The sequence below is a fragment of the Neopelma chrysocephalum genome, unplaced genomic scaffold (genome assembly GCF_003984885.1).
Source record: "Neopelma chrysocephalum unplaced genomic scaffold, ASM398488v2 Primary Assembly neopelma1_82, whole genome shotgun sequence".
Classification (NCBI taxonomy): domain Eukaryota; kingdom Metazoa; phylum Chordata; class Aves; order Passeriformes; family Pipridae; genus Neopelma; species Neopelma chrysocephalum.
The window spans coordinates 847995-872217 of record NW_020897744.1 but is presented as its reverse complement, the minus strand read 5'-3'; the positions used below and the strand labels follow the sequence as shown (position 1 = coordinate 872217).

At 45.0% G+C, this 24223-nt stretch overlaps 1 protein-coding gene and 1 long non-coding RNA gene across 5 annotated transcripts; both read left to right on the top strand.

Moving 5' to 3' along the window:
- The first annotated feature begins 143 nt into the window (after positions 1–143).
- Positions 144–3264, top strand: LOC113971330. 2 transcript variants are annotated; one of them, XR_003535520.1, is made up of 4 exons: positions 144–783; positions 1376–1444; positions 1910–3039; positions 3122–3264. It is a non-coding gene; the product is annotated as an uncharacterized LOC113971330 (long non-coding RNA). The 2 variants fall into 2 exon arrangements; XR_003535519.1 differs by lacking the exon at positions 3122–3264 and having other exon boundaries at positions 144–524; positions 600–783; positions 1910–2135.
- A 1967-nt stretch (positions 3265–5231) lies between these two features.
- On the top strand, positions 5232–24000 carry AKAP10 (A-kinase anchoring protein 10). Of its 3 annotated transcripts, XM_027691189.1 has the most exons (15): positions 5235–5536; positions 9029–9076; positions 11114–11296; positions 11614–12168; positions 13605–13703; positions 14136–14220; positions 14572–14695; positions 15751–15887; positions 16943–17087; positions 17792–17965; positions 19169–19278; positions 20140–20222; positions 20820–20872; positions 21509–21604; positions 22616–24000. In XM_027691189.1, exons 1-15 carry the CDS (start codon positions 5374–5376, stop codon positions 22619–22621), a joined length of 2061 nt encoding a protein of 686 aa, XP_027546990.1. In that variant the 5' UTR covers positions 5235–5373; the 3' UTR covers positions 22622–24000. The 3 variants fall into 3 exon arrangements, with proteins under 3 accessions (XP_027546988.1, XP_027546989.1, XP_027546990.1); XM_027691187.1 differs by lacking the exon at positions 22616–24000 and having other exon boundaries at positions 5232–5536; positions 21509–21848; XM_027691188.1 differs by lacking the exons at positions 9029–9076; positions 22616–24000 and having other exon boundaries at positions 5233–5536; positions 21509–21848.
- The last annotated feature ends 223 nt before the right edge of the window (positions 24001–24223 follow it).

The window sequence follows — 24223 nt, the reverse complement described above, 5'->3', positions numbered from 1 at the left end:
ACGGGCGCGGTTGCGACACCCGCGGCGGGCGGGGGGAGTCCCGGGGCGGTCACCTGCGCGCACGGTTTTGGGCTGTTTTACGCCGTTTCGCTGCGGGGCGGCCGCTAAAGAGTCGTTTTATTCCTGCGGTTGTCGGTGATGTTTTTAACACGCGCACGCTGCCCCCACCAGTGCCCGCGGACGGCGATGCTGCGGCTCCGCGCCCGCTGCGATCCCGGACGGGGACACGCGTGGGGAATGAGGGTCTGCGGGGGGGTTTCTCGCAGCCTGGGTGTCACCGTGGGGGGGATTTAAAAACGCGGGGTCCGCGGCTCCTCCGTGGGAGGGCGATCTGCTCGGGGTTTGCTCGCTTTGAGCGATGCCAATTCTATCCCCGCAGGTTTCTCCAAAGTCTTGGGGGCAGAGTGGGGAGAGAGCGAGGCAAAGCGGCTGCCCGGGAGCCTGCGCTTACTTTAGGTGTAAAAGCTGCGCCTCCCAGTGCAGATGGATTTTTACAACAGTCATTCTGAAACTTCATGGATCAGGTTTTATTCCTTCTAAACCTCCTGGTCGCTGTCGCTGTGCAGCAGGAATTGATGTCTTGTCCTTACGCCTCGCAGATCTGACGGGGTTTTCTCGACCTCCAGAAGCTCAGCTGTCCCCCCGAGCGGACCCACGTCCATCAGCCGCAATCCAAAAGAGCCAAATCCTTTCTTAATACAGCAAAAAATATCTTTATCCCGCCCGAAAGTCCTCAGCCGTGTTTAAGGCACTTAACTGCCGACACCTCTGAAACAGTTAAAGGTATTTTGGTTAAAAAAAAAGGTTTTCCTTCAGATCCGGGGTGCGTTGCTTGGTGTCTCAGTTGCAGCCTTTGGAGCGGGCTCAGAGCCCGGCGGTGCTGGGAAGCCCGTGCGGTTCCCGGCAGCAGAAGCCGGGGGCTTGGCACCCTCTCCTGGTGTGCGCCCGGAGTGCTGCGGCAGGAGCCGGGCTGCCCCGGGCGAACCGATGGCAAATCATCCGCACTTTCAGCTCAGTTCACGGGCACAACCTCCGGGGTAACGCGCCGCGGTTCTGTCTGGATGCAGCGTTTGGGCTTCACGGGGGTGTGTCTTGTCCTGTGGGACATCCTCTGTGGGGATGCTGCTTGTCCCGTGACTTCCACCAGAGTTTCGAATGGACAAAATCACAATCAGCATTGTTTTTTCCCCATATCCCTGGGTTGCAGAAATATCCGAGAGCTGCCATGTGCTGCATCACTTCTTGCACTCCTTGAGGCATTTAGAAAAGCAAGGGGGGAAAATAAAAAGTGTAAATAGAGAAACACAGAAAATGGTCTTAAACTAGATTATTATTTTTTTAACTTTTCACTTAAACTAGATTATTGTTTTTCAAGTATTTAGGACACCGTAGAATGGCCAAAAACTCGGGAAAAACAAGGCAAATTGGAGAAAGGTCATCTGAGGTGAGTCCCACACAGCTCTGGCAATTCCATGTGGGCAGAGCGGAGGTGGGAACAAGCCGCTTTGTTTTCACTAATTCAGAATAATTCCGGAGTGGCACTAAAGCCCTGCAGAAAAGGCTTCCTTGCTGCAGGAGCAGCCTGGGGAACGGTTCAGAACCTGGTGTGTGAGGGCTTTTCTGCTGGTCTCTGCTCCTGCTCAGTGCTCCTTCCCCAGAGCTCAGCTGCCCAGCTCATCTCCAGCAGCTCTTTCTGCTGGGTGTGAGCCTGTTTTTCCCCTTTCCCCCCACCCATTTTACGCTTCAAACCTCAAGTTTTAACCCACCCACTCGCCCACTGAGAGTCACCCCTTGCTTGTGCCCAACCACCAGGCATGGAGGAACAAACCTCCCTGCTCGGGCATGTGCTCAGTGGAAGGAGACAAGGAGGAGTTGCAATGTTTTAATGAAACCAGTTATTTTTTTCTAGGCTGGGACTGGGAGAATTCCCTTCTTTGAAATCCCCAGCAGAGTTGAGAAGCTGGTACCAACCCTCCTGTTCCCATGGACTGAGGTCAGCCACATCCAAATTTGCTGGGAATTCTGTATGTGCATGCAGACACTTGTTTTCCCATTAAAAAAAAATAAAAAGGAGAAAAATATAAGTCTGTAATTGAAGCTGCTGAGACTGCAGTTTCGGAGCAGCCCTGCTGTGATGTATCAGTTCCTTCTTCTTCATTTTCCAGCTTCCCCAGCATCCTGTTGTGCACCAATATATGTCTGTGCTGCATCTTTCCCACTCTCTCCCCCACTAATTCTTGGATTCCTAGTGATTATGCCTGTATTGCTTATTTTGCAAGATGTCTGATTATTTGTTTGAAATAATATTGTATTTTTTTTTTTTACAGTTCCAATGGCAAGGTTTGGAATATATGGTTTTTAAGCTCTAGTGTGTTTCTGTACAAAGGCATTTTTGACTCTTTATATGTTTTGGGCATTATTACTGATTCCAGAGTAAGATCTCGGCTGTTAAAGCCCTTAGTCATATAGTTTTTATTATTTGTATTCCCAAAGTAGGGAGAAGTCTAAATGTGAGAGAGAATCCCAGCATCATGTGAATACATGTGAACAAATGGACTGTCCCACAGATGTGAGAAATGAGAATGGCCTCTAACATGGTTTGTTACATTTGTGGTTTTGTGCTGTAACTGAGCAGGGCAGTTCCCTGTGATTAATTACCCACGTCAAAGACGCCAAAGTCTTGTTCTGCTTTATTAGTTCTGTCCAAACAAGATCACTCCATTTAGATCTTATTAAAGGTTGTTTATTTTTCTAGCTGTGGAGAGGGAAAAATCACCAGGCAGTGAGGCTTTTTTGTTTTTATTTGAATAGTTTAATTCAGGGAGGAGTCCCTCAGCTTCTCTGACATTGGCCAACTCATGTCCTGAAGTCATGTTTCAGCTGATTGCTCAGACAATTAAACTCTCACGTGCTGTTAAAGACTCCGGAACCTGCTGTCACTCACACTTCCAGTTCAGATCTCCAGTGACCAGCTGAGGATTGGAGCTTCAGCCCTTCTCCACATTCCCAAAAAGGGGAGAAAATTTCAGTCCAGGAAAGGTAATTCGTGCCAGACTCTCATATCTTGAGGTTTCCTCAGTTATCCAGGATCTGATGCAAAGAAAATTGAGTTGTCCCAAAGACTCTGACAGGTTGGATGAGGTTTTTGGAAAAGGAGATGCTGTTTGAAAAAGAGTTGCAACATAGAAGGTTTTCCTCACCAAGTGGGATGAGCAATGCCTGCAATTCACCCACCCCAAAAGATGTAAATCACTGCATTCTTCTTCAACCCCAACATTGAAACCCAAGAGGAGTGGGTGCAAATTTCTTTGACAGAGGCTGTTAATTCAGTGTTCCCTGAGTCATCCCATTCTTTCCTATTTGCTCATGTTTTGAATGTTTTAGTCTACTAGCAGTCTCTTAGGTTATGTGCCAATTAAATAACTCCATTCATTATGCAGAAACCATATAGGATAGTTCATTATCCCCCAACCAGCCTCTGGGCATGTGTACAAAACTGTATCAAAGAGCATCAGTTAACAAAAACAATATCAAAAGAGAAAATGCAGTTGCTACAGGGTGTTGATCAGCTGCACCATCCTGCCCAAGAGACGGCTCCAGCCCAGCCCTGGAAGATCCCCATGTACCTTTTAGGCAATTTACAATTTATGAGTGTTAATTACTGAGTGTTTGTAAAGAGCTTTGGAACACTTGGGTGAAAGATGGTGCAGGAACTTTCGTAATGATTATTAATTACATCATTTTCTCGTGGCTCAAGCACCGAGGGCAGGACAGTTACATGGCAGAGAAGTGACACGGGGGTGGCAGAGGAAGAGCTGCAGCTGCCTCCTGTGATCCCTGCACCTCCTGTGGGGATTGTTTTGGGGTTCTCATGGTGTTTTGTTAATTGGGCCCATGGAACAAGGTCCTGGGGATCAAGCCCAGAAATGTCATGGCATAAAACACCTTGCAGAGGAACTGGGCTGAGAGTTGTGTGCTTGGAAAGGTAATTCCTGCCTGGTATGGAGCACTAAATCCCACAGGAAAGTGACTCTGTGTCTCTCCCTTCTCACCATCGCTGGAGTTCATGGCACTCACGGCAGATTCCCAGGAAAAGGCTGGATGGTTTGCTGCACGGATCAGGTGGAGCTGTGTGGTTTGGGGAGAGCTGCTCTCTGAGTCTGTGCCTCAGTTTCCTCATACACAAACCAGAATTTATAATAACAGTCTTTATACAGTGTTTGCAAAACATTTATATCAGAGATCTGCTCCTCAGAGATCAACCTGAGCGCTGAGTTATAATGACAAACGTCCTTGGTGGCTGAGGAAAGAGCAGATTTGCCTCGGGAGGATAATTAAGAGGATTTTTGTGGCAGGATCCGGGACGCAGACGGAACTGACTTATCAGACAGCGATTGCCAGGACCCGGCAGTGTCCCCACGTCCTGACGGGCGCTATGCAGCCTGGCAGGGATTTCTGGTGTGTCCGGGTGGTTTGGGATGGAATGACGGAGCTGCCACATTCCTCCAGCACGTGAGGCACGATGTGCCCTTGGCATGAGGGACCAGAGCTGGGGCTGCAGAGCCCACAGACCCTGGGCAGGGGTCGGACGGGGGCCAGGGCTGGTCATCCGTCCCCGTGTCCGTCCCCTCTGCTGTGGCCCCCATGGCCAAAGGGGACATTTTGGGCCACGTCTCAGAAGTCTCCAGATTCTTTGCAGGGCACTTGGCTCTCATGGCCCTGCTACGGTGCTCGCCTGCTGTCCCCTGCCCTCAGGACCATTGTCCCCTGCCCTCAGGATCACTGTCCCCTGCCCCCAGGGTTATTTTCCCCTGCCCTCAGAACCACTGTCCCCTGCTGTCAGGACCATTGTCCCCTGCCCTCAGGGCTCTCCCCTGCCCTCAGGACCATTGTCCCTTGCCCTCAGGGCTCTCTGTCACCCGCGCCCACGGGACGCGCCCAAGCTGCCGCAGCGTCCCCAGGTCACCTGTGCCCTCAACCAAGATGGCAGCCCCCGCCTCCCCCGGCCCCGGCCCTGATCAAAGATGGCCGACCTCCCCCCGCCTCACCGCTGTGGACCCTCACGGGCTGCTTGCCCTCACCCAATATGGCCGCCCCGAGACAGTCCCCTATTGGCCGTCCCACCCGACGCCGCGGCGGCCATGTTGACTGCGGGCACATCCCGCCGTGCCGCGCGGCGGCGCTGGGCGGAAGCGGGCGCGGGGCAGTTGTTGACAACATGGCGGCTGCGGGCGCCGCCGCGGGAGGAAGAGGCGGAGGGAGCGGCGGCGGCGGGCGGGGGCAGGAGCCCCATTCATAGGGACCGGCCCGCGCCCTCCCTGCCTCCCGCCTTCCCCCGGCCCGCCGGCCGCCGAGCCCCCCCTCCCCGGCGCTATGTCCTTCTTCAGGAGGAAAGGCAGGGGGGCGGCGGCGGGCGGGCGGCCGCCGGGCTCGTCCCCCGCGCGGCTGCCGGGCCCCGGCCCTGCCGCTCTGGCCGCGGTGAGCGGGCCCCGCGAGGACGGCCGGGCCCTGCGGAGCGGGCTGGGCGGGAATGACGGTGAGTGTCCCCTCCCGGGGGTGGGGGGGCTCTGAGGGGATCGCGGGGTCTCGACCCCTGGTGAGCAGCTCCGAGCGCGGACCCGGGCGGAGAGGGGCCTGTGGCACCCCCCACACCTCCCGCAGGCTCTGAGCCTTTTAGCAGTTTACAGATTATTTTGTCACGATGCTGACGTACGTGGTTTTTTACAAAAATACAGTAAGCTAGAAATGTACAGCAGCGGCTGAAAACCCCAGTTAAAAAGGGAGCTCATCGCACCGAGCTCTTTGTGAAAGCCAGAGGAGTCACTGGCAGGTTATTTTGTCATTGGCTTGTTATAGAGCACAGGATTTGAAATTTAGGCCTCCTGAATTATTTATAACGCTCCAATGGCACAAATGGATGTAGTTTAAGTGTTGTTGTACTCGTTCCGCAGTGAGGGGCACTGTGCTTTCACTCACCACAGCTGTGGTTTGGGTGGTTTTTATAGAAAGTGGCACCTTTTAGGAAGGGCCTCTTGGGACAGTTCTGTCACCTCGTGACTATGTAGCTCGAGCAGTGCAACCATTGATCTTCGGCAGTGGCTGATGCAGCGCTGTCCTAAAGCCTTTCTCGGTTGCTGAACCCAAAATGCACATCTTGGGAGGGAAGAACGTGGTATCTGAGGTGGTGATGTTGCTCTTGGCTGACACATCCTCTGGAGCTTGCTCAGCCAAAGTAGCAACACTGAAAATGTCATTCCTTGTAGAGGTTAGTTCTGGAAGAAATGAGTCTAAACTGTTCTTATCAGCAGATAGGAAGACTCTGGAAGTCCACTGAGGGCTTTGCAAGTGCCATAATCCTTTTTGGGGTGTTTACATACAAACGTTGAGCTGCAGAATGAAACTTTCATAGTGGTTATAAACTCTTCAAAAACAGCTTTTGCTGCTTCATTGGTGGGAATTGTGAAGCTGATGTTCCATCCTGGTGTGTGATCATAGGGACAAGGTCAGCTTGGGTGGAAACTTTCTCAGGAAGAAAGGAATGAAGTGTCTGATTATCTGAGATGTGTAATTGAGGATCTGTGTTCCTTTGATTAAAGGATTTTTGGTCAGAGAAGCAAATCAGCATTAATGCCCGAGAGAGACGCTGTGAAGGAGAGAAGAGGAGTAACCTTTCATCTGGGCTGTACATAAAATACTGCTTTGTGTGATCTCCATTTTTAGATTTGGCTTTTTGAGAAGATTTAAACTGCAGCTGGGAGAAAAGCAGCACTTTAAAGCTTAGGATAAAACTGTAGACCCACACAGTCCAAAAAACATACAAGCACCAGGGTTCTTGGGGTGCGCTGTCATTGCTTAGGAGGATATTGCACTGGGTAAAAATTAAAACTATTTTTAAATTTATTCATGACCAGGATCAAAAAACAAGAATGAAATGTTTTTATAGCTCAGGCCGTAAAATAAAGGCCTGGGAGACTGAGGGTGGATAATGGGTTGAGAAATCAAAGTGTAACAGTTGAAGCAGCAGCCGGGCGCTCCAGGGCAGGTTATGAAACTGCTGCCAGTGGATCAGACGGGTGACACGCTCATCCCTGGGGATACCTTGGGAATAACGTGCAGCCCCGCTGGTTGGCCAATCCTGGAAGGTTTACACTGGTTTTTGTGCACTGTCTCCTGGATTTGTTCATTCTGGAGCATTTCAGGATGCGAATTGAAATGTCACGTGAGGGTTTGGCGCGTGACCCCTTTGGAATGGGGTTGGCTGCTGGAAATCTCACACACCCCCTTGGTTTCACACAGACACCACGGGACATCCGCTTTTGGAGGGAAGTGAAAGTAAATTCATGTAGTGAAACCTCACTCCCTGAAATTTGATGTTGCCACAGACAGGAGTTTGCTTTGTCCTCTGGTGTTAAGGACATTCCTTTGTTGGGCTCCAAGCTGCTGGGGACAGAGGCAGCCTGTGTGTAAGGGGTTTGGAGCTGAAACCTGGAGTTTGTATTACCGGTAGTAAGTAGGTAATTAGGGAGGAACTGAATAGTTGGTAAGAAGGAACAGGCGTATTTAGACTGAAAATAGGCTTATGGAGGGCTCTTGTGCGAAACAGGAATTACTGCTGATAGTTAGGAACGGGTTTGATGAAATATTGGAATAATTTTGGAAAGAGAAGGGTTTGTAGTACTGTGTAGAGGTTGCTTCGTTCCCTTTGTGCCTCAGTGCTACCTCAGACATGCAGGTTTTCTCAGGGATTTCTCTCCCGCCCATCAGCTCCCAGTTATGTAAAGGCTGGTTACTCTGTCACAGCGGCAGGAGGTCAGTTTGTGAAGAATCCACCTCTTTTAATGGACACTTCAGTGTCTCTGTCAGAGAACGTGCTCGCTGGTAGCTTAAATTTTAAACGCCGAGTTGCCAGTTCGCAGCCCTGCAGCGTTTCTCCTCGCAGGGGAGGCTGGCAGGCAGCGCTGCAGCCACCCGGGCAGGGCAATTATGTAACCGGAGACTGGAGTTTGCCTTTAAAATATTTAAAATCCCTGAGTCAGGATAGGAAGGGGTTGGGTTTTGTGTTTTTTGTTGTTTGTTTTTTTTTCTAATCTACTCGTGTTTTGTGATGTAAATGTGGTGATTGTGCTGGGCTGTGAGTTGTGGTTGTGTTTGGAAGGACTCCACAGTCGCTGTTCAGGGATGACCTATTTGTAGTCAATAATCCTCGCCTGGAGCAGTGGGAGAAGGTTTCTGTGGTAGATCTCGTTCTCCAATATCACCACTTCATTTTTTCCCCCTGTTTATGCCATCCTGTTTATGTATTATGTTTATGTACTGCTTGGGTTCCTTTATTTTTGTTTTTAAACAGATCTCCTCATTCACTTCCTTTCGGAGCTTCCTTTAAAAAATAATAATATTTTTTAAAACATTCCCCAAAACACTCTTCCATCACAGCTTTTTAAACTGTTATCTCCCCATCAGTTGCTTGCCCGAGGTTTGGTGATGGTTAAGCAATACTATTTGTGAGAGAATTAAGTATTGGCAGTGTGTTTCCAGAACATTTCCGTGGTATCCATCATGACTGAGGAGTCATGAGGCTCTGGCTCTGTGGAGCTGGTTCCATGTCATCTCTTCAGTGGTGTGAGTTGTGCTGCTCCTCCTGTAATAGGAGGGAGATGTTTTTAGGTGTGTGATTTCTATTTCACAGAGTGCATCAGCCAGTGCCCTAAACTTAAAACACCCCTTTCACATTCTTCCCAGAGCTTGGCTTTAATCCTATGGACAGCAGACATCTTCCTCCATGGTAATTTTAACATACTATTAATTCATGGATGATAAGGTTTTGCTTTTGAAAATAAACCAACAGGAAAGCTTTGAAAGCCTCTGTCAGTTACTGGGTGTGCAGATTTAAGGGAGAGATCAGTTTTAACAAAAGCATGGCTTACATCTGCCTCTGAGACTTGCTGAAGTTGGGAATTCTGTGTCCATTCTCAGGTAAATGCCACTAGTCACCCAAAATAGCATTAACATTTTCCCTTGTATTTTACAGTGAAAGGCAAAGAACAAGAAAACACCACAGATGTGAAAGCAATTAAAAGTAAGATCAATATTTTGTCTGTAAATTCAGATCTCTCCTGTCATCTGCCATTTTTACCTTACCCAGCAGGATCATCTCCTTACACTGAGTGCAGATTTGACCTGTGCATCAAACACAAAACAAACCCAAAACTTAATTCTGTTTCTGAGTATTTATAGTAACTAATCTTTCCTACTCATCTTGCTGAATCTGTAGGTGCAGAGGGTTATTAAATTATGTCAGCCATGAGCTTTAATTCAAAGTGATCAGGCAAGTCGGTCACCTTGTGCATGGTGCTTATTCCTTATCTGCAACAAATTGCTCCTGCAGTTTCTTGCTCACACATGGTGTCCTTTGGAGTTTGGAAAATGCAGCTTCACTGTGTCTGCAGGATATGACTTAACTCTGTCTGATGTGGCTTGTGAGGCTGAAGATGCAAATCCTGGTGAGAAGGAATAGCTGTTCTGCTGCTGCTCTTCCATGTGGTACAGAGATCTTGCTGCTAAATCTGTTAGAAAAGGAATAAAAGTCATGATGGAAAAGAAATGTATAAACTGTGGGAAAACAAGTTTGCTTATCCTGTCAGTTTTTCTTACAGTACTAAAAGGAGATGAGGTAAATGCATTAATCTGATCTGTTACTTTTATACCCTCAGACAAAATCCTGTTTCTGTACTTGTTAATGTGTTATCTGCATATCAAGAGAGAAATAAAGACTTTTTTTCACCTTGATGGTCTCTCAAATCAAATATGGGAAACAGTAAGTTGTGTATGACATGGTGTGGTGCCATCCTGAGGCTTTGGAACAGGTGTTTGACCCTTAGATAAAGCAGAATAATTTTTTCTCAGATGTCCATCATACAGAATTAAACTTGAATCTAATTTACAAAAACCTGAAGCGTTGTGAGGAGTGTGGCTCTGGTTCTACATGAGTAGCCTCCACCAAGTTCTCCCATTGCTGCCCTCCCTTGGCCTTGGAAAAAAAGGTATTTTCTCCATCGTTGCTGGTATGAAATACCAAAGGCTTTGTAAGAAGCAGCAAGTGGTGTCTTGGTACCAAACACTTCACAGTAACTCAAATGTTTTAACTCTCCTGTACTGTTGCTCCTGAGGGATCTGTTACCGTCACATGCAAGTCTGAAATTGCCAACTTCTGCCAGCATGTGTCATAAAATTGGGAATAAAAATAAAGTGATGCATCATGGAAGTCATAAACCCCAAGTTTCTCGACACCTTGATGAAACACATCACTGGGAAGTGGTGTGCTGAGATAACGTGTCATCTGACGTGCTTTATTTTTGAGTCAGAGGTGTAAGATGTCCCTGCATGACATCCCAGTCTAAGGCAGCTTCCTGAGAGCTTTGGAAACTGCTGTGAACATGTTTTGTTATTTTCAGCTTTGTCATCAGTTGACAATTAGTTGATGCCTTTTCACTGGCAGAGGTTTGTGAGAGGAAGTTCTTCTTTGTTCTTCTTTGCTCCAATGCCCAGTCATGTCCTAAAACAGCCAGAGGGGGTTAAGCTCACATGGGTTTCACAGAGGTGTTGCCTTATTGCTTTTTTATCTCTTAGAACCAAGTAGAGACAACAAAAATATTTTTGAAAAATCCTCTTGTTAAAACTCACAGATAGCTTTGTGGTTCAGGGGTTTGTAACACAGCTTAGCCTTCAAAAAGGCATGGGAATGGATTGGCAAGAGCACTGGAATGAAACGGAATTGTTGACAGAGTATTGAGCTGTTAGGATAGTGGTTATCAAGGAAACAGGAAGACTCAGGAATAATATTTCACGTGTGAACTTAGACTTGGCCTCTCTTGATTTGCTGCTGAATAAGGAAAGTTGATTTGGGTGGGAGTGAATTTATTCTTGCTGTAATAAAACTCTTGGTCTTTCCTCTTGTCAGAGCCTTGATCAAAGATAACACACAGTGGTACGATGAGGTTTTAATAAGGCTGAATCTTGCAAACTCCCTGGCTCATTTTGGGGTGCTTAACATTGGGTTCTGTTTAAAAGAGGTCTTGGGGTCCTTGTGTTTTAATCATTCCTGTCTTGATTCCAGCTCCAATCCCAGTACATTCCCCTCAAAGAAGCACTAGAAATCATGCCTTGCTGGAGGCTGCAGGACCAAGCCATGTGGCCATTAATGCCATCTCTGCCAACATGGACTCTTTTTCTAGCAGCCGGACAGCTGCCCTTAAGAAGCAGCCAAGTCACATGGAAGCTGCTCATTTTGGAGACTTAGGTAAGGCCTCATCACCTCTGGAATAATGTCAGCATTTCTTTTTTATTCTATGTGTGTTTCTGGTACACTCACCATCCCTTGGTTTTCAGGCAAGTAGATGGGTAATAAGAATGTGGCTGCTGTTACAGTAACATCTGTGTTGCCTGGGAGGGTCTTGAATGGGGACAGCAGTTTGTTTGTTTAAAAAGGTTCCTTTACTTTGTGTTCCACCGTTATTTTGGAATTGTCCTGCAGTGTAACTGTGAAGAGGCGCTTTTGTATCCAACACCCACCTCTGCTGTACAATATGGAGTCATTTCCTCTGTGTTTTCCTTTAGGCAGATCGTGTCTGAATTATCAGGCTGAAGAGACCAAATCAAGCCTTTCAAAGACCCTTGAACAAGTCCTGCAGGACAGTGTAGCCCTCCCTTATTTCATCCAGTTCATGGAGCTGCGCAGGATGGAACACTTGGTGAAGTTCTGGTTAGAGGCCGAGAGCTTCCACTCCACGACGTGGTCCCGCATCCGCGCGCACAGCCTGAACACCGTGAAGCAGAGCTCCCTGGCAGAGCCAGTGTCACCCTCCAAACAGCAGGAACTGGCATCATCTCCTCCAACTGGGTTGCTTGAGGAGAGATTGGAGGATTCTGGCACGGCCCGGCTGCTCCGGGCCGAGCCCGCGGCGTCGGGCAGGAAGGACAGAACTGGGAACAGCCAGAACCACGTGCTCCCGGGTCAGGAGTGTGGCAGTGCCAGTGTGCTTTGTCTAAGAAAGTCAGAGACAGGGACTCACTCTCTTCCAGCTGATCAGCAAGAATCTTCCAAGCTTTCAGTATCAAATAGAAACAGCCCCTCCTCTGCACTAAAGGACTTGTCAGGAAAACTCATGAAAAGTAAGTGCTGTGTGTTCCCTTTTGCTGAAAAGGTGGGAAATGGGGAATGTTCAGGGAGCTGCCTCAGGTCTCATGTTCTTAGCAAGAATGGTGGCATGTTGGGAGGAAAAAAATTTTATGTATCAGTGATATTAACTTGCTGTATCAGCTTCTGGTCAGTTTGAGCTGTGTATTCTTTGTCTCAATTAAAAGTAAATATACTGCTGAAAAGACTTCAAAATCATTATGTGCTCAATAAGCTTAGGTTGCTTCTGTTCTTACATCTGTAATTGTAAGAAATGAAGATGAACATTGCAATGTCCTATTCTTCCCTCACCTGTCCCATCCCAACTTAAAAGAATTGCAGAAAATTTGGATGAAGGGGCTGAGAATTGATAATTAACTTTGCGTGGAAGGTAAATGTCCTGTATCACATAAAATGACATAAGTAATGGTTACAAGAGGTTACACGAGGTGTGTAGAGATCTGTGTGTGGAACGTACAGTTTTTGTTCTTGGATTTATTTGCTAGAGTTCCTCCCCTTGTAACTGATTTATTGTCATTTAGATTCCACCTCTTCAGAGGCTACTGGAAGTAAGAATGAAATTAAAATATTTCCTTTTGGTAGTAAGCTACATGCACAGAACCTGCTTCTCTACTTTGCATCTACTCAGTCCTTCCTTATTTGTGCAAGTTTACAGACAAAAAAGGAACATTTCTTTCTTCATATCAGTTCCTTTTGTTTGCCCAACTGTTTCCTCGTGTTGCATCCCTTTCTCTTTGTTTTGTCTTTCTCATTTAGTTCTTTATCATGTGCCTCCACAATACGTAACCTCAGCCCCAAAGTCACTGAAACAAGGGAAATTATATTTTAGTCATGAAAAGCACCTCTGCCTTCTGATGCCTAAAAAGAATTTGAAAGCACTGGTCCTTCTTGAGAAATCTGAAAAGCATTTTAGTGTAATTTTTTTCTCTCTTCCAGAGCAAAGTCCCAAGTCTCAAAAGATGATGTGTAAAGCGCACAACTTGTTCTGAGGCATCTCATTTTAAGATGGTTTTTTGTTTCCTTGTAGTTCCTTTATAATGCCAGTGATTTCTTTGTGATGAGAGCTAGAAATTGGGAGCTTCACTTGCCAGAAAGGTGCTGCTTCTGGGACTAAGGTGTGCAGCTGAGGAAGCAGGTGCTGCCTTGTCTGGTGGCAGGGAAAATTCAGAGCACGTTGCTTTATTCTATTTTAGTCCGTGCTGGGCTTTTTGTGACCTGGCTGGAGATCACACAGCCACTGCAGCTTCTCAGCAACACAGTATCCAGCAGTGCACTGAAAGCTTCCTTGGAGGAAACTTGTTGATGAGAAGGAGACACTTGGTTTTCTGAAGAGCAGACTTTTGTTATTCACTCCTTGTTTCAGACTGATGCCAAGGAATTCAGAGTTTGATTCTGTGTTTCTTCCTCGCAGGTATAGAACGGGATGCAGTTAGTACTTTTACCAAATATATTTCTCCAGATGCTGCTAAACCAATCCCTATTACAGAAGCAATGAGAAATGACATAGTTGGTAAGAATTAATGCTGGTTACTCATTTCAGAGCTGCTACTTCCCTATAAAAGTGTATCTTTAATACCTCATACACTTGCATTTATTTTTATTTTTATGAATTTCAAAGTCAGTTGTAAAATGCTAGTAGATTGCAGGTGTGAGTGGGTCTGACCTTTCAGTAGTGATGTGCAATATCCCCAGAAGAAATTTCAGAGATTTTACTTAAATTAGTGAAAGAATTACTGGTGGCTGTGGAGGGGATCCAAATTTGAGTCTCAATCAAACCTTTTAGCCATAGTATTATCATTTGACCACCTGCAGTACTTTAAAAGCTCTTTTTGCTCAGCCAGAACCAGTTGATTCTAGTGGATTTGAACTGCAGTTTTTCAGTCACTAGTCACAGTTCCATCAGCCAAATCCATATTAAAATTGCCCTGGTCTTTCTTTGCAGCAAAGATTTGTGGGGAAGATGGCCAAGTGGACCCCAACTGTTTTGTTACAGCACAGTCCATAGTGTTTAATGCAATGGAACAAGAGTAAGTTGATGGAATGATTGGGATTCTCGTGTTTCTTGTCCTTTTGCTAAAGGTTCTGTTAAAAGTGTTTATGGACACATAACCACCTAAGCATTTTTCTGTTCAGCCTTCTGTATTTGCAGCTGCTCAGATCCCTCCCTCCAAACCCATTTTTGTGCTCACCTGCTGCAGTTGGCTGTTGTCGTGTTCTCTATCTCTTTTCTTGTGCTGTCTGTAAATCTGCCCTGTTTCTTGCTTGTTCTGCTTTTATCCAACTGAAAGTATCAGACTTCTGGGTGAGAACTGGTTGGTTCTTAGTGTGCCCTGAGTGCTGGTGACCCTCCACACCTGATTGTCCCTCTCTCTGTGCAGGCACTTTAGCGAGTTTTTACGAAGTCATCATTTCTGTAAATACCAGATCGAGGTGCTGACCAGTGGGACTGTGTATCTGGCTGACATCCTCTTCTGTGAGTCAGCCCTGTTCTACTTCTCTGAGGTGAGTGTCAGGCTTTGGGTTTGCTTTTGTATTCCTTTCTAGCAAATGAAAAAACCTGTTCATTCCTTGATGGCTTTGGATTAGATATTAGGAAGAAATTCTTCCCTGTGAGGGTGGGGAGGCCCTGGCACAGGTTGCCCAGAGAAGCTGTGGCTGCCCCACCTCTGGAAGTGTCCAAGACCAGGTTGGACAGGGCTGGGAGCAACCTGGGATAGTGGAAGGTGTCCCTGCCCATGGCAGGAGGTTGGAATGAGATACTATTTAAAGTCTTTTCCAACCCAAACCATTTTGTCATTCTATGACTAATATTTAACAAAAATGAGGTGTGCCTTTTTCTGGGAAAAAATGCATTAAATTATTTCCTGCTCACATGTAGAACTAATTCAATTGTTCAGACCCATCCACTGTATTGTGGAATGAATATTTGTGCACATCTTCTCCAGTCAGTGAGTGCTTCTGAGTGTCTCTTTGCTTTGTAGAAGCTTTGACATAGTCATCTTGACCTTGCAAATTGAAGTAGTGACTTTGAAAGCCTTAAGTGTTATTACAGATAACAAATCATTCAGCAGTGTTATGTGGAGAGAGCACCAGGTTGGGATGTGATAGGTTAAATGTGGGATTTCACAGTTTCAGGGTCCTGCACCTTTAGGGAATCAGCTCTTGAAATACTTGTCCTGACAGTCTGACAAGCTGATGTCGTTTGGAACAGCAGGTGGGGAAGCTGAGACAATGTGCTGAGTTCAGTGTAAACTAAGTGTAGCATGAAAATGGTGTCTTCTGTCTTTAGTGTGAGACAAATAAATAGTTTTTTGGAATCTAAATGTGAAAATCTGTACAGAAATGAAATCTCAGAAGTTTTTAAATTTTTTTTTAAACTAAATCTGTCTGCAACAGAAAAAATAAAAATATTTATGTGTCCTGGTGACAATTTTGCATCACTAATATATGGACCATGTTTCTTGTTTCAAATGGGAAGGAGCAGGTTTGTCTATGCTTATTGAAAGTTTCTTGCTAAACTTCTTTAATTTCTCCTCTTTTTGTGATTTCCCTTCCAGTACATGGAGAAGGAAGATGCAGTTAATGTATTGCAGTTCTGGTTGGCAGCAGATAACTTCCAGTCTCAACTTGCTGCCAAAAAAGGCCAGTATGATGGGCAGGAAGCACAGAACGATGCCATGATTTTATATGACAAGTAAGGGAGTTCAGCAATTCCTTGGTTTTGTGCTTGTAGTCTTGTGTTGCACTGTGCAAAAGGAAAATTTCATTTTCAAACCATAACTCTGCAGTCCTGTGCTGTTCTGCTGAGATGCATTTTATTCAGGCTTGCACACAAGAACTTTTCACATTTTTCCTTATACATGAGGAGAAAATCTTTACAAGGATTCCATTCTTAAACATAATTCAGAATTTTCAGGACTTGCTTGCTTGAGTTTGTTTGGTTTGAAGTATCAAAGCTGATTGGTTGCCATTTGAAAATGTAAAGGATTTAAACCTAATAGCAGGTACATCACTGTAGAAAATCCTTCATGTCCAGATACTGTTATCCTTATAAAGTAGGCTGTAGGAACTGTTATCACACATAATAAAAGCTTGTTCTTAGTGTTATAAATTATTTAGTGCTTGTTCTTAGTATTATAAATTATGTTCTTTTTTTTTAAGGAAGCAGTCAGATCCTTTTTAATATCAAGACTTTCAGGAGAGTAACTTTTTTCCTTTAGTTTGTGCTTCACCTTAGCAATAAGACTGGAAGACAGACATCAAAACTGCTTCCAGGAAAAGTCTGTTCTTAAGCTTAAGTGTGACTCCTTTCCACGAGCTCTTTGAGTTATTACCCAAGGAGGAAATAATAATTGGAGAGGAAGCAAACAATTCAGCCTGAGGTTCATCACACCCATCCATAAACTCAGCTTTCAGTGATCTGAGCAGTAGAGCAGATGCTGCTTCAGAGTTCTGGGTGTTTCCTGCTCCATTCCAGCTTCCCTGTACGAGCTGTGTGTCACATTCTGCTCCCCAGTGATCACATGATGCTCTGCTGCTTTTATCTGTTGTGCCTTCAGGGCAGGGCTCTCAGAGCCATTTCTGTGAGTGGGAGGTTCTCACCTGCAGTACCTGCAGTTCTCACCTGTAGTCAGTGGGGACCAGGTGTGTGCAGGTGTTTGGAGTGTCATTACTTCAGGGCCTGGGGGACAGGTGGGCTCTGACCACCTGCAAAGGTTTGCAAACCCCTCTGTGTTGTTTGTGCTGCAGGTACTTCTCCCTCCAGGCCACTCATCCCCTGGGCTTTGATGACTCGGTGAGGCTGGAGATCGAATCCAACATCTGCAGGGAGGGGGGGCCTCTCCCCAACTGCTTCACCACTCCCTTAAGACAGGCGTGGACCACCATGGAGACGGTGAGACCCCTCCTTCAGAAGGGGTTTGACAGTTAGAGAGGTGATGTGGAGGTTCTGCAGTGTCCCCTTCAGCATCCCTGATTTGTCCTGTTCTTTTACTGGCTTCCTGTTTGCCTGGATAATAGATAACAGCTCTGGTAAAATTTGCTAGGCTATTTCCCCCAGCCTGATTTGAAGATACCACCCACTGGCTGCTGTTAATGCTCTGTGAAATGTTTGTCTCGGGTAATTATTGCAGTTTAATGGAAGTAACAGAATTTCCTCCCATGTGAATTGCTATCAACAGCTTATTTTATATCTTTAGAAAATTTTCCTTCCTCCTCGTAGGAGTTGTTTGCAAGTCTAATATCAGTGCTGTGGCTGATAATGTAACTCTGGGGTACCCAGATACTAGAAATGAGTGATTTCATTCTGGAGCTGCAGATGGGTTTGAACAGCATAGCAAAATACCTGTAAGCTGTTGAGCTGTCAGGCTTAGTTTCTAGAGGGGAAAAAAGATCTGAACTTCAGTTCCTGTACTGGAGGATTTGGTTAATAGGCAGTTGGGTTTGTTCATTTTGCAGTAGGATTAAAATTTAAAGCCATGCAGTTGCTAATCCAGAATAATTCCGTGTGTGGACACTTCTACTTGTGTTCTGTCTACCCAAGGACTGAGATGCTTGTGTGTCAGCCTTGAATTAAAGAGGATTCTTTCTGTCCCTCAGGTTTTTTTACCTGGTTTCTTGTCCAGCAACCTTTACTACAAGTACTTGAACGATCTCATCCATTCAGTACGAGGAGATGAATTCCAGGGAGGGAATATTGCACTGAGTATCCATGGCCATGGCAGCTCTCCTGACAGTGATTCCATAGGGGCCCCAGATGGCTCTGCCTCCCAGGTACGGATTCCTTGGTTTGATTCTCTTACAGCAAATGCTGCAGTAGCTTTTCTGTGTCTGTATCCAAGTTCATACACTGGAAGGAAATATCTCATGATTTGAAACTTCCCATTCCACTTTCATTTAAAGCTTGGTACATTAGGATGTGTTTAACCTACTGCTGCTAAGTTCTGTCAGATATTGGCAGGGAAGGATATCTGTGGTATTTGTTGTACCCAAAGCCTCATGCTGCTTTTAGTGCTTTGCGTCAAAGTTACATTTTTATTAAGCTGTTAATATTACTGAACACTGTTTCATAGTGCCATAACATTTAAAAACTCTTTTTATTAGAAATAACCTTTTTTTTAATCAATAGGAAGCTGTTGTAACTTGGAAGCTGTACTACCTGCTTGTAGTATATTTAAACCTCCAAATTTGCAAGGAGGGAATATTCCTCCCCTAGTTGCAAAGTGGGGAATAAAATCTGTGTTCTTGAAAACATCCTGCTGCTTGATAGTCTGAGCAGGGGGAACTGCTGGTAATTGGCTGGATGGTTTGGGAAATGAAGTGCTGCACTCAGTGCTGTGCATTCCTGCCTGTCTGAATAGGAGAATCTCTGGCTCTCTGCATATTTTTGCATAAAGAGCAGCACTCAGGCAGAGCAGCAGGGAAGGAGGTTGCAAGGCAGCTGCTGTGGATGTTTCTGTTCTGTGCCCAGGTGATAATGGATCGCTGTGTGTTCCTGCTCTCCCTGCTGTTGCTGTGATGTTGCCTTGGCTCTTTTCATGATCTTACATAAATACTCCAGGCCAGAAGATAAATGTTTGTTCTCTGTGCATGGGGGAGGCATCTGTGTTTGGGAATTGCTTCCCAAGTGCACGAGAGGGATGAGTGAAGCTTTGGAGATGGTTCAGTGCTACAGGCTCACAACAGATGATTTGTGTGCACACACAGATCTGTTGAGCTGATAATGCTCAGCCCTGACACGTGCTGATTTGGGCAGTGTGTCTTTGGCTCTGGTCATAGAACTTTGTCATCCTCTGTTTAAAATAATGTCATACTGAGGTAGGAATTCATGGCTGAGTAGATGCTTTCTAATTACTTTATGCTCGTGTAGAGACCTGATGGAGGTCTGTCTAAGTGTTAAAAGCACTATAATTGCAGTTTTGTTAAGAAGCTGAGTTGTCTGCATTGGGCACTAATACTTAGAATTTTTATTTGTAGTCCAATGTCAAAAAGGCTAATGTTAAAATCCTGAAAAATTTTGATGAAGCAATAATTGTAGATGCTGCAAGTCTGGATCCAGAATCCTTATATCAACGAACATATGCAGGGTAAGGTTCATTTCAGTGTATCTCATCCTTTCTGGTTACGTTTCACCTCTGTTTCATATTTGCCCTATCCTCCTGCATGGAGAGTAGGCCTAAACAGAAGATATTAGTTCATGTCTTAACATTTGAAACTAAATTTATTTCAGAAGTGTGATTTAACACTAAGAGTGAATGTTTCTCTGACCAGAATGACAGCCAGAAAAATATTTCCAATTGATTTTTCTCTTTGTCCCAGTTATTATTCCTCTTTGATCCCAAAATACAGCCAAGTAGCTCCTGTTGGGGTTGGAATAGAAAAGAATAAGTTCAGGCACCTTTGGTATCGTAATGGGCAAAGGGAAGTTTATTTCTCCCTACCCCCATGGAAGAGAAGGGCTTATACTTCATTTCTTTAGCTGATTGTACAGCTGTTCTGTTCCCTAAGTTGCTCTTTGTTATAAAGCTCTTCTGCTCTGTGGATCTCGCACAGAAATTGTTTCTATAGCTACCTGGCTTTTCTATTGCACATCAATCTTTTGTCCTTTTAGGTCCTGTTTCTCCCTCATGACATGTTTTTGTGATAGTGCAGAGCACTTGCCAGCCCTGCCTGCTGATAGTCCATGACTGAGTCACTGAAGCATTTGCCTGCTTCTAGTTTCTAGAAGAACTTATCAGATACTCTTCAAATTCAGATGCATGAGAAGAGCGGGAGGTTTTACCCAGTGTATTAATTTTAGGTGGAAGAGATGGTGCTGGGTAAAATGTCAGTCTGCTGACCCTGGAATCTTTGTTGTGGTGGCTTTGTTGTTTTCCTGACTGGTAGCTTTCCATAATGCCAAAGCTGTCCTGGTAACCCATGTGGTTCTTTACCCCTCCTCTCCTCAGGAAGATGACGTTTGGACGTGTCAGTGACCTGGGACAGTTCATCAGAGAATCTGAACCAGAGCCTGATGTCAAAAAATCAAAAGGTTTGCTTTCCTCTTTCTCTGCATTCCTGTAAACATCTGCAGAGCTGCTCTCTTCCCTACTGCAGTCAAGAGAAGCAAGATTCTTCACTCTTTCCAGATCTGTTTTAAGCCAAATAGAGCTGTTTAGGGGATTGTCCTATACCGAAGCAAACCCCATCTCTGGCCCAGTTTCCTATCCAAATTCTGCTTTTCTGGTCCAGCTGGACCCCGGGGAGTATGAGCAGCCTGTGGGAGTCGGAGCTGTCGATGGAACCTGGCAGGGATGGAAGCTGCTAGCAGCTGAGCTGATGATCAAACCTTCAAAGATTTGCTCTTGAGATGAAAAAGAACTGCAGCTCTCCACATGCTTCCCACCCAGGCTGGGACCTGCTGTTAGTGCTGCTTTCCAGCTCTGGTAGAGGCGGATGGTTTGGGCTCAGTGTGGATGAACCGTGGCTCCCATGGCTCCCACACAGTCCCTTGTCTCTCATGCCACTCCTCTGTGCCCTCGAATGCCAGCAGTGCAACCCCTTCAGAGGGATGACAGGAATTAGCTTTGGGAGAGGTGTGTGCCACAGTTTGCTGACATACCTTGCTTGCTGTTTTTATCTCAACCAGGGTCCATGTTTTCACAAGCAATGAAGAAATGGGTTCAAGGAAACACTGATGAGGTGTGTCCTCTTTCATGTTGTCCTTGTGACTTACTTTCCAGTATATATAAGGGAGATAAAGTATTGAAGTCCTTAGTCCTGGCTGTTTCTCTCAGTATCTTTTTTGCTGCACCAACAAGAACTGTGAGACTGTGTGCTAAATATAATCTGATTGCATGGATGTGTGAAACTAGTTTGATCTTTGCCAGTGCTTGCTGGTTTAACTAATATAATGGTTAAATGTGTGCCTTCAGTCTGGGTTTTTCTTATTGTGGTGTTGTATAAAATCATAGAATGGTTAGGATTGGAAGGGACCTTAAAGATCAAGTAGGAGTGGAGGTGCTGTTGTTTGTTTTTTACAATGAAGTGACCACTGTACATGGATTACAGGCTGCACTTTTTCCCCCCTCAGAGGGGCTTGGACAAATCCCCAACAGCCAAATCTAAAAACTTTGCTAACTCTCCTGGAAACTGCATCGAGCCATAAATATAAAAATAAAAGCCAGGTGCGTTTCCATCAAGGGAGACACGTTTGTACAGGTCACTGAGTTGTGGAGGTTAACCACGACTCCGAGTGCATTGTGCTGAGGGCACTGTGTTTTTATTTCAAGAACCTGAAGCTATATCTGTATTTTGGGCTGTTTTTTTCCACGGCAGGCTCAAGAAGAGATGGCTTGGAGGATAGCAAAGATGATAGTCAACGACGTCATGCAGCAGGCGCAATGCGAACAGCCTTCGGAGAAGGTTACGAAGGTAAGGGGGTGGAAAGGCTGCCTGAATTCATCTGGCTCAGGCCAGGCTGTGGGAGGAGCAGAGCTCTCACTTGCCTTCCTCGTGCCTCTGAAACCCACGCTGGTAAATGTTCAAACTGGCATAGCATGATATGAAGAAACAAAGGTTGGAAGTGTTTCGGCCTACGGATGATGTAGGAATTTCTTAACAGATGCCTGTGGTCGTTCTCCTCTGCAGGCACTAAGCTTGTCTTAAGTTTGAGTCTTATTAGTTAAAAGGGTGATTTGTGTTGCAGGATCAATACTGTAATTCCTTACTTGAGTTCACACTTGCTTTTTCTTGTTAATCAATACTTGTACATCTGCCTAAAGTGTCAGTAAAACTCTGTGGCTGGGAAGTTGTCTCGTTGGGTGCACTCATTTACACAGTTCTGTCCCTAGACTTTGAAAGGACACAGCAGCCCTGGCTGGGGGTTTAGTGTTGTGTATTAGTGTTTGGTGACTGTGGTGTTGTTCAGCCCATTTGTTCTCTGTTTAGTTGTGATGCAGCAGTTAAATTTGGTGAAATGTTGGTGACAGCAGGTTACCAAGTTAATGTCTGGTACTTCTGACTGCCTAAAAATTAACTGGCATTATGTTTAGTTGTGGAAGGTAATTTAGTTATTAGACCCAAATAGGTGAATCCATAGTTTCACTATGTGACTGCTTGCTTTCTAATAGACCAGTTATGTTTAAATAAGTTGTATAATGATTTCATTTAATAGCTTGGCTGCAAGTGATACAATTCCAGTCTGGCTGGATGAAAAGGTCCCTCAGCACAGTATTTAGAAATATCAAGTGGCTGCAGATGCTCTGGATTCAATTATGCAAATAATCAAAAGGTTGAGTGTGTTGGGATTAGACTTGGGGTTTTTTCTCTCTCAAACTCAAACATACCTGGCTTCAATGTTTTTAAACACAAAATATCTTTCTACTGAGCAATTGCCTATGTTTTATGGTAGAATGTTCTCTAACCCTGTTTTCCCTTTTCCAGCTATGATTTTAGAAACTCCAGAACAGGAAATCTGGTTTTCCACTTCGAGAATGAGTGAACTTTCCCTTTTGGTGGATTCTTTAACACAGCCAATAAAAACAAAGCACTGTTACTCCAACCGCCGAGATCTCCCTCATTTCTAAGGAAGAATGAAAGAGAAGCAATCCTGTACCTCCACTGCAGAGAGTGAAGAAACACTTTTTCCTGTTGTATGTGGCATTCACAGTAATGATGGTTTTTAGAGATGAAGATGCAGTTTACAAATGTGTCACTGAGAAACTGTGATCGACTTCACAAATACTTGACCCTGTCTCAAAAAGACTTTTAAGCAAAATGTCTGGAACGGGACACAGGCCACAGCAGAGGGGAAGCTTTTGCTGTAATTTCTAGTTCTACTACTTGTAATTTTTAAACACAATTGCAAAGGCCTTGGAGCACATCCCCTCCACTGGCCACTGGAGAGGTGAACCTGGAAGGGTGAATTCATGGGCAGTGAATGACCTAGAAAGTTCTTAAGTTTTATTTTCCGTTACTTGAAATAGATGAGTATTCAACTGTAAGATAAATGAATTTTACTTCATAACTACATTAACTTTGAGGGCAGGATAGAAGGATCAGGAGCAAAGCCTGGACAGTGTAACTCCTCCTTGCTGAGCTCGTGCCCCTGCACACACTCATCCCCTGCTTCCACCACAGAGCAGACTCGGATCTTGCACCTGGGCAGCTCCCAAGCCACGGCTCCGAGCAGGTTGGACCCTGGAAACTGCTCCATTTTCTGTCCTCTCCATCCCACGAGCGAGGAAAAAAAAGTAATTGCTGCCATTCTCCACTGCTTGTTGTCCTCCAACCAACACAGTATCTAATTCCAGATGTTTGGTTTACAAAGAAAAGCAATTTTTAATGACCTCTGGCCTTCTTCCTGACACTGTCAACACTTACCATGTTACACAGCACCTCTTTTTTTTTTTTTCCAGCGAATTGATTTTTGCAGGGTATCAGGAGTACTCAGTGTCTCACCATTATGTTACTGCTGCATTTTTAGTATACAACACTTATTTTGGGTCTCTTTTTTTTTTTTTTTTACTCTGATGATTGCTTTTTTCCTCAAACTTGTGCAAAGAAAGAAATCACTATGCGAAGAACTCAAATCATTTCCAATGTTCAGAATATCTTGATTGACTAGCAAGTGTTATTCTGTTGCAATATTCGATTGTATAGAGACACACTGTATTGTCTATGAAAAAGCAAAAAGAAAAAAAAGGCTGTGTATAGGTTTTTGGTACTATGTACCACCTCTTATTTCTCTCATACCCAAGCATTCATGTACTTAAAACATACTATATTTAATTGTGTTTTGATTTAAAATATATAAATATTAAAATTTGTGTCAATTTTCTGTTTTCCTGGGATTTGGAAGTTACGTGGGGTTTTTTTAGTGTGAGTTTTAAGGGTTTATAAAAGAAACAAATCCCTGAATGCTTTGTCCTTGGCAGTTTTAGCCACGTTTCCTTAATGGATTTTGTTAATGGCAGTGTGGTGAAATACTAAATAATACTACTACTAATAATCCAATCTACAGGACTAAATCACAGGACATGTCAGAGTTGG

Bases quoted from the DNA above. Each gene is read 5' to 3' on its own strand.
- AKAP10 (XM_027691187.1), top strand. From the start codon at position 5,374: ATGTCCTTCTTCAGGAGGAAAGGCAGGGGGGCGGCGGCGGGCGGGCGG. The intron at 9,077-11,113 runs GTAAGATCAATA...TCTTGATTCCAG, and splicing joins AGATGTGAAAGCAATTAAAA to CTCCAATCCCAGTACATTCC. The intron at 11,297-11,613 runs GTAAGGCCTCAT...GTTTTCCTTTAG, and splicing joins TGCTCATTTTGGAGACTTAG to GCAGATCGTGTCTGAATTAT.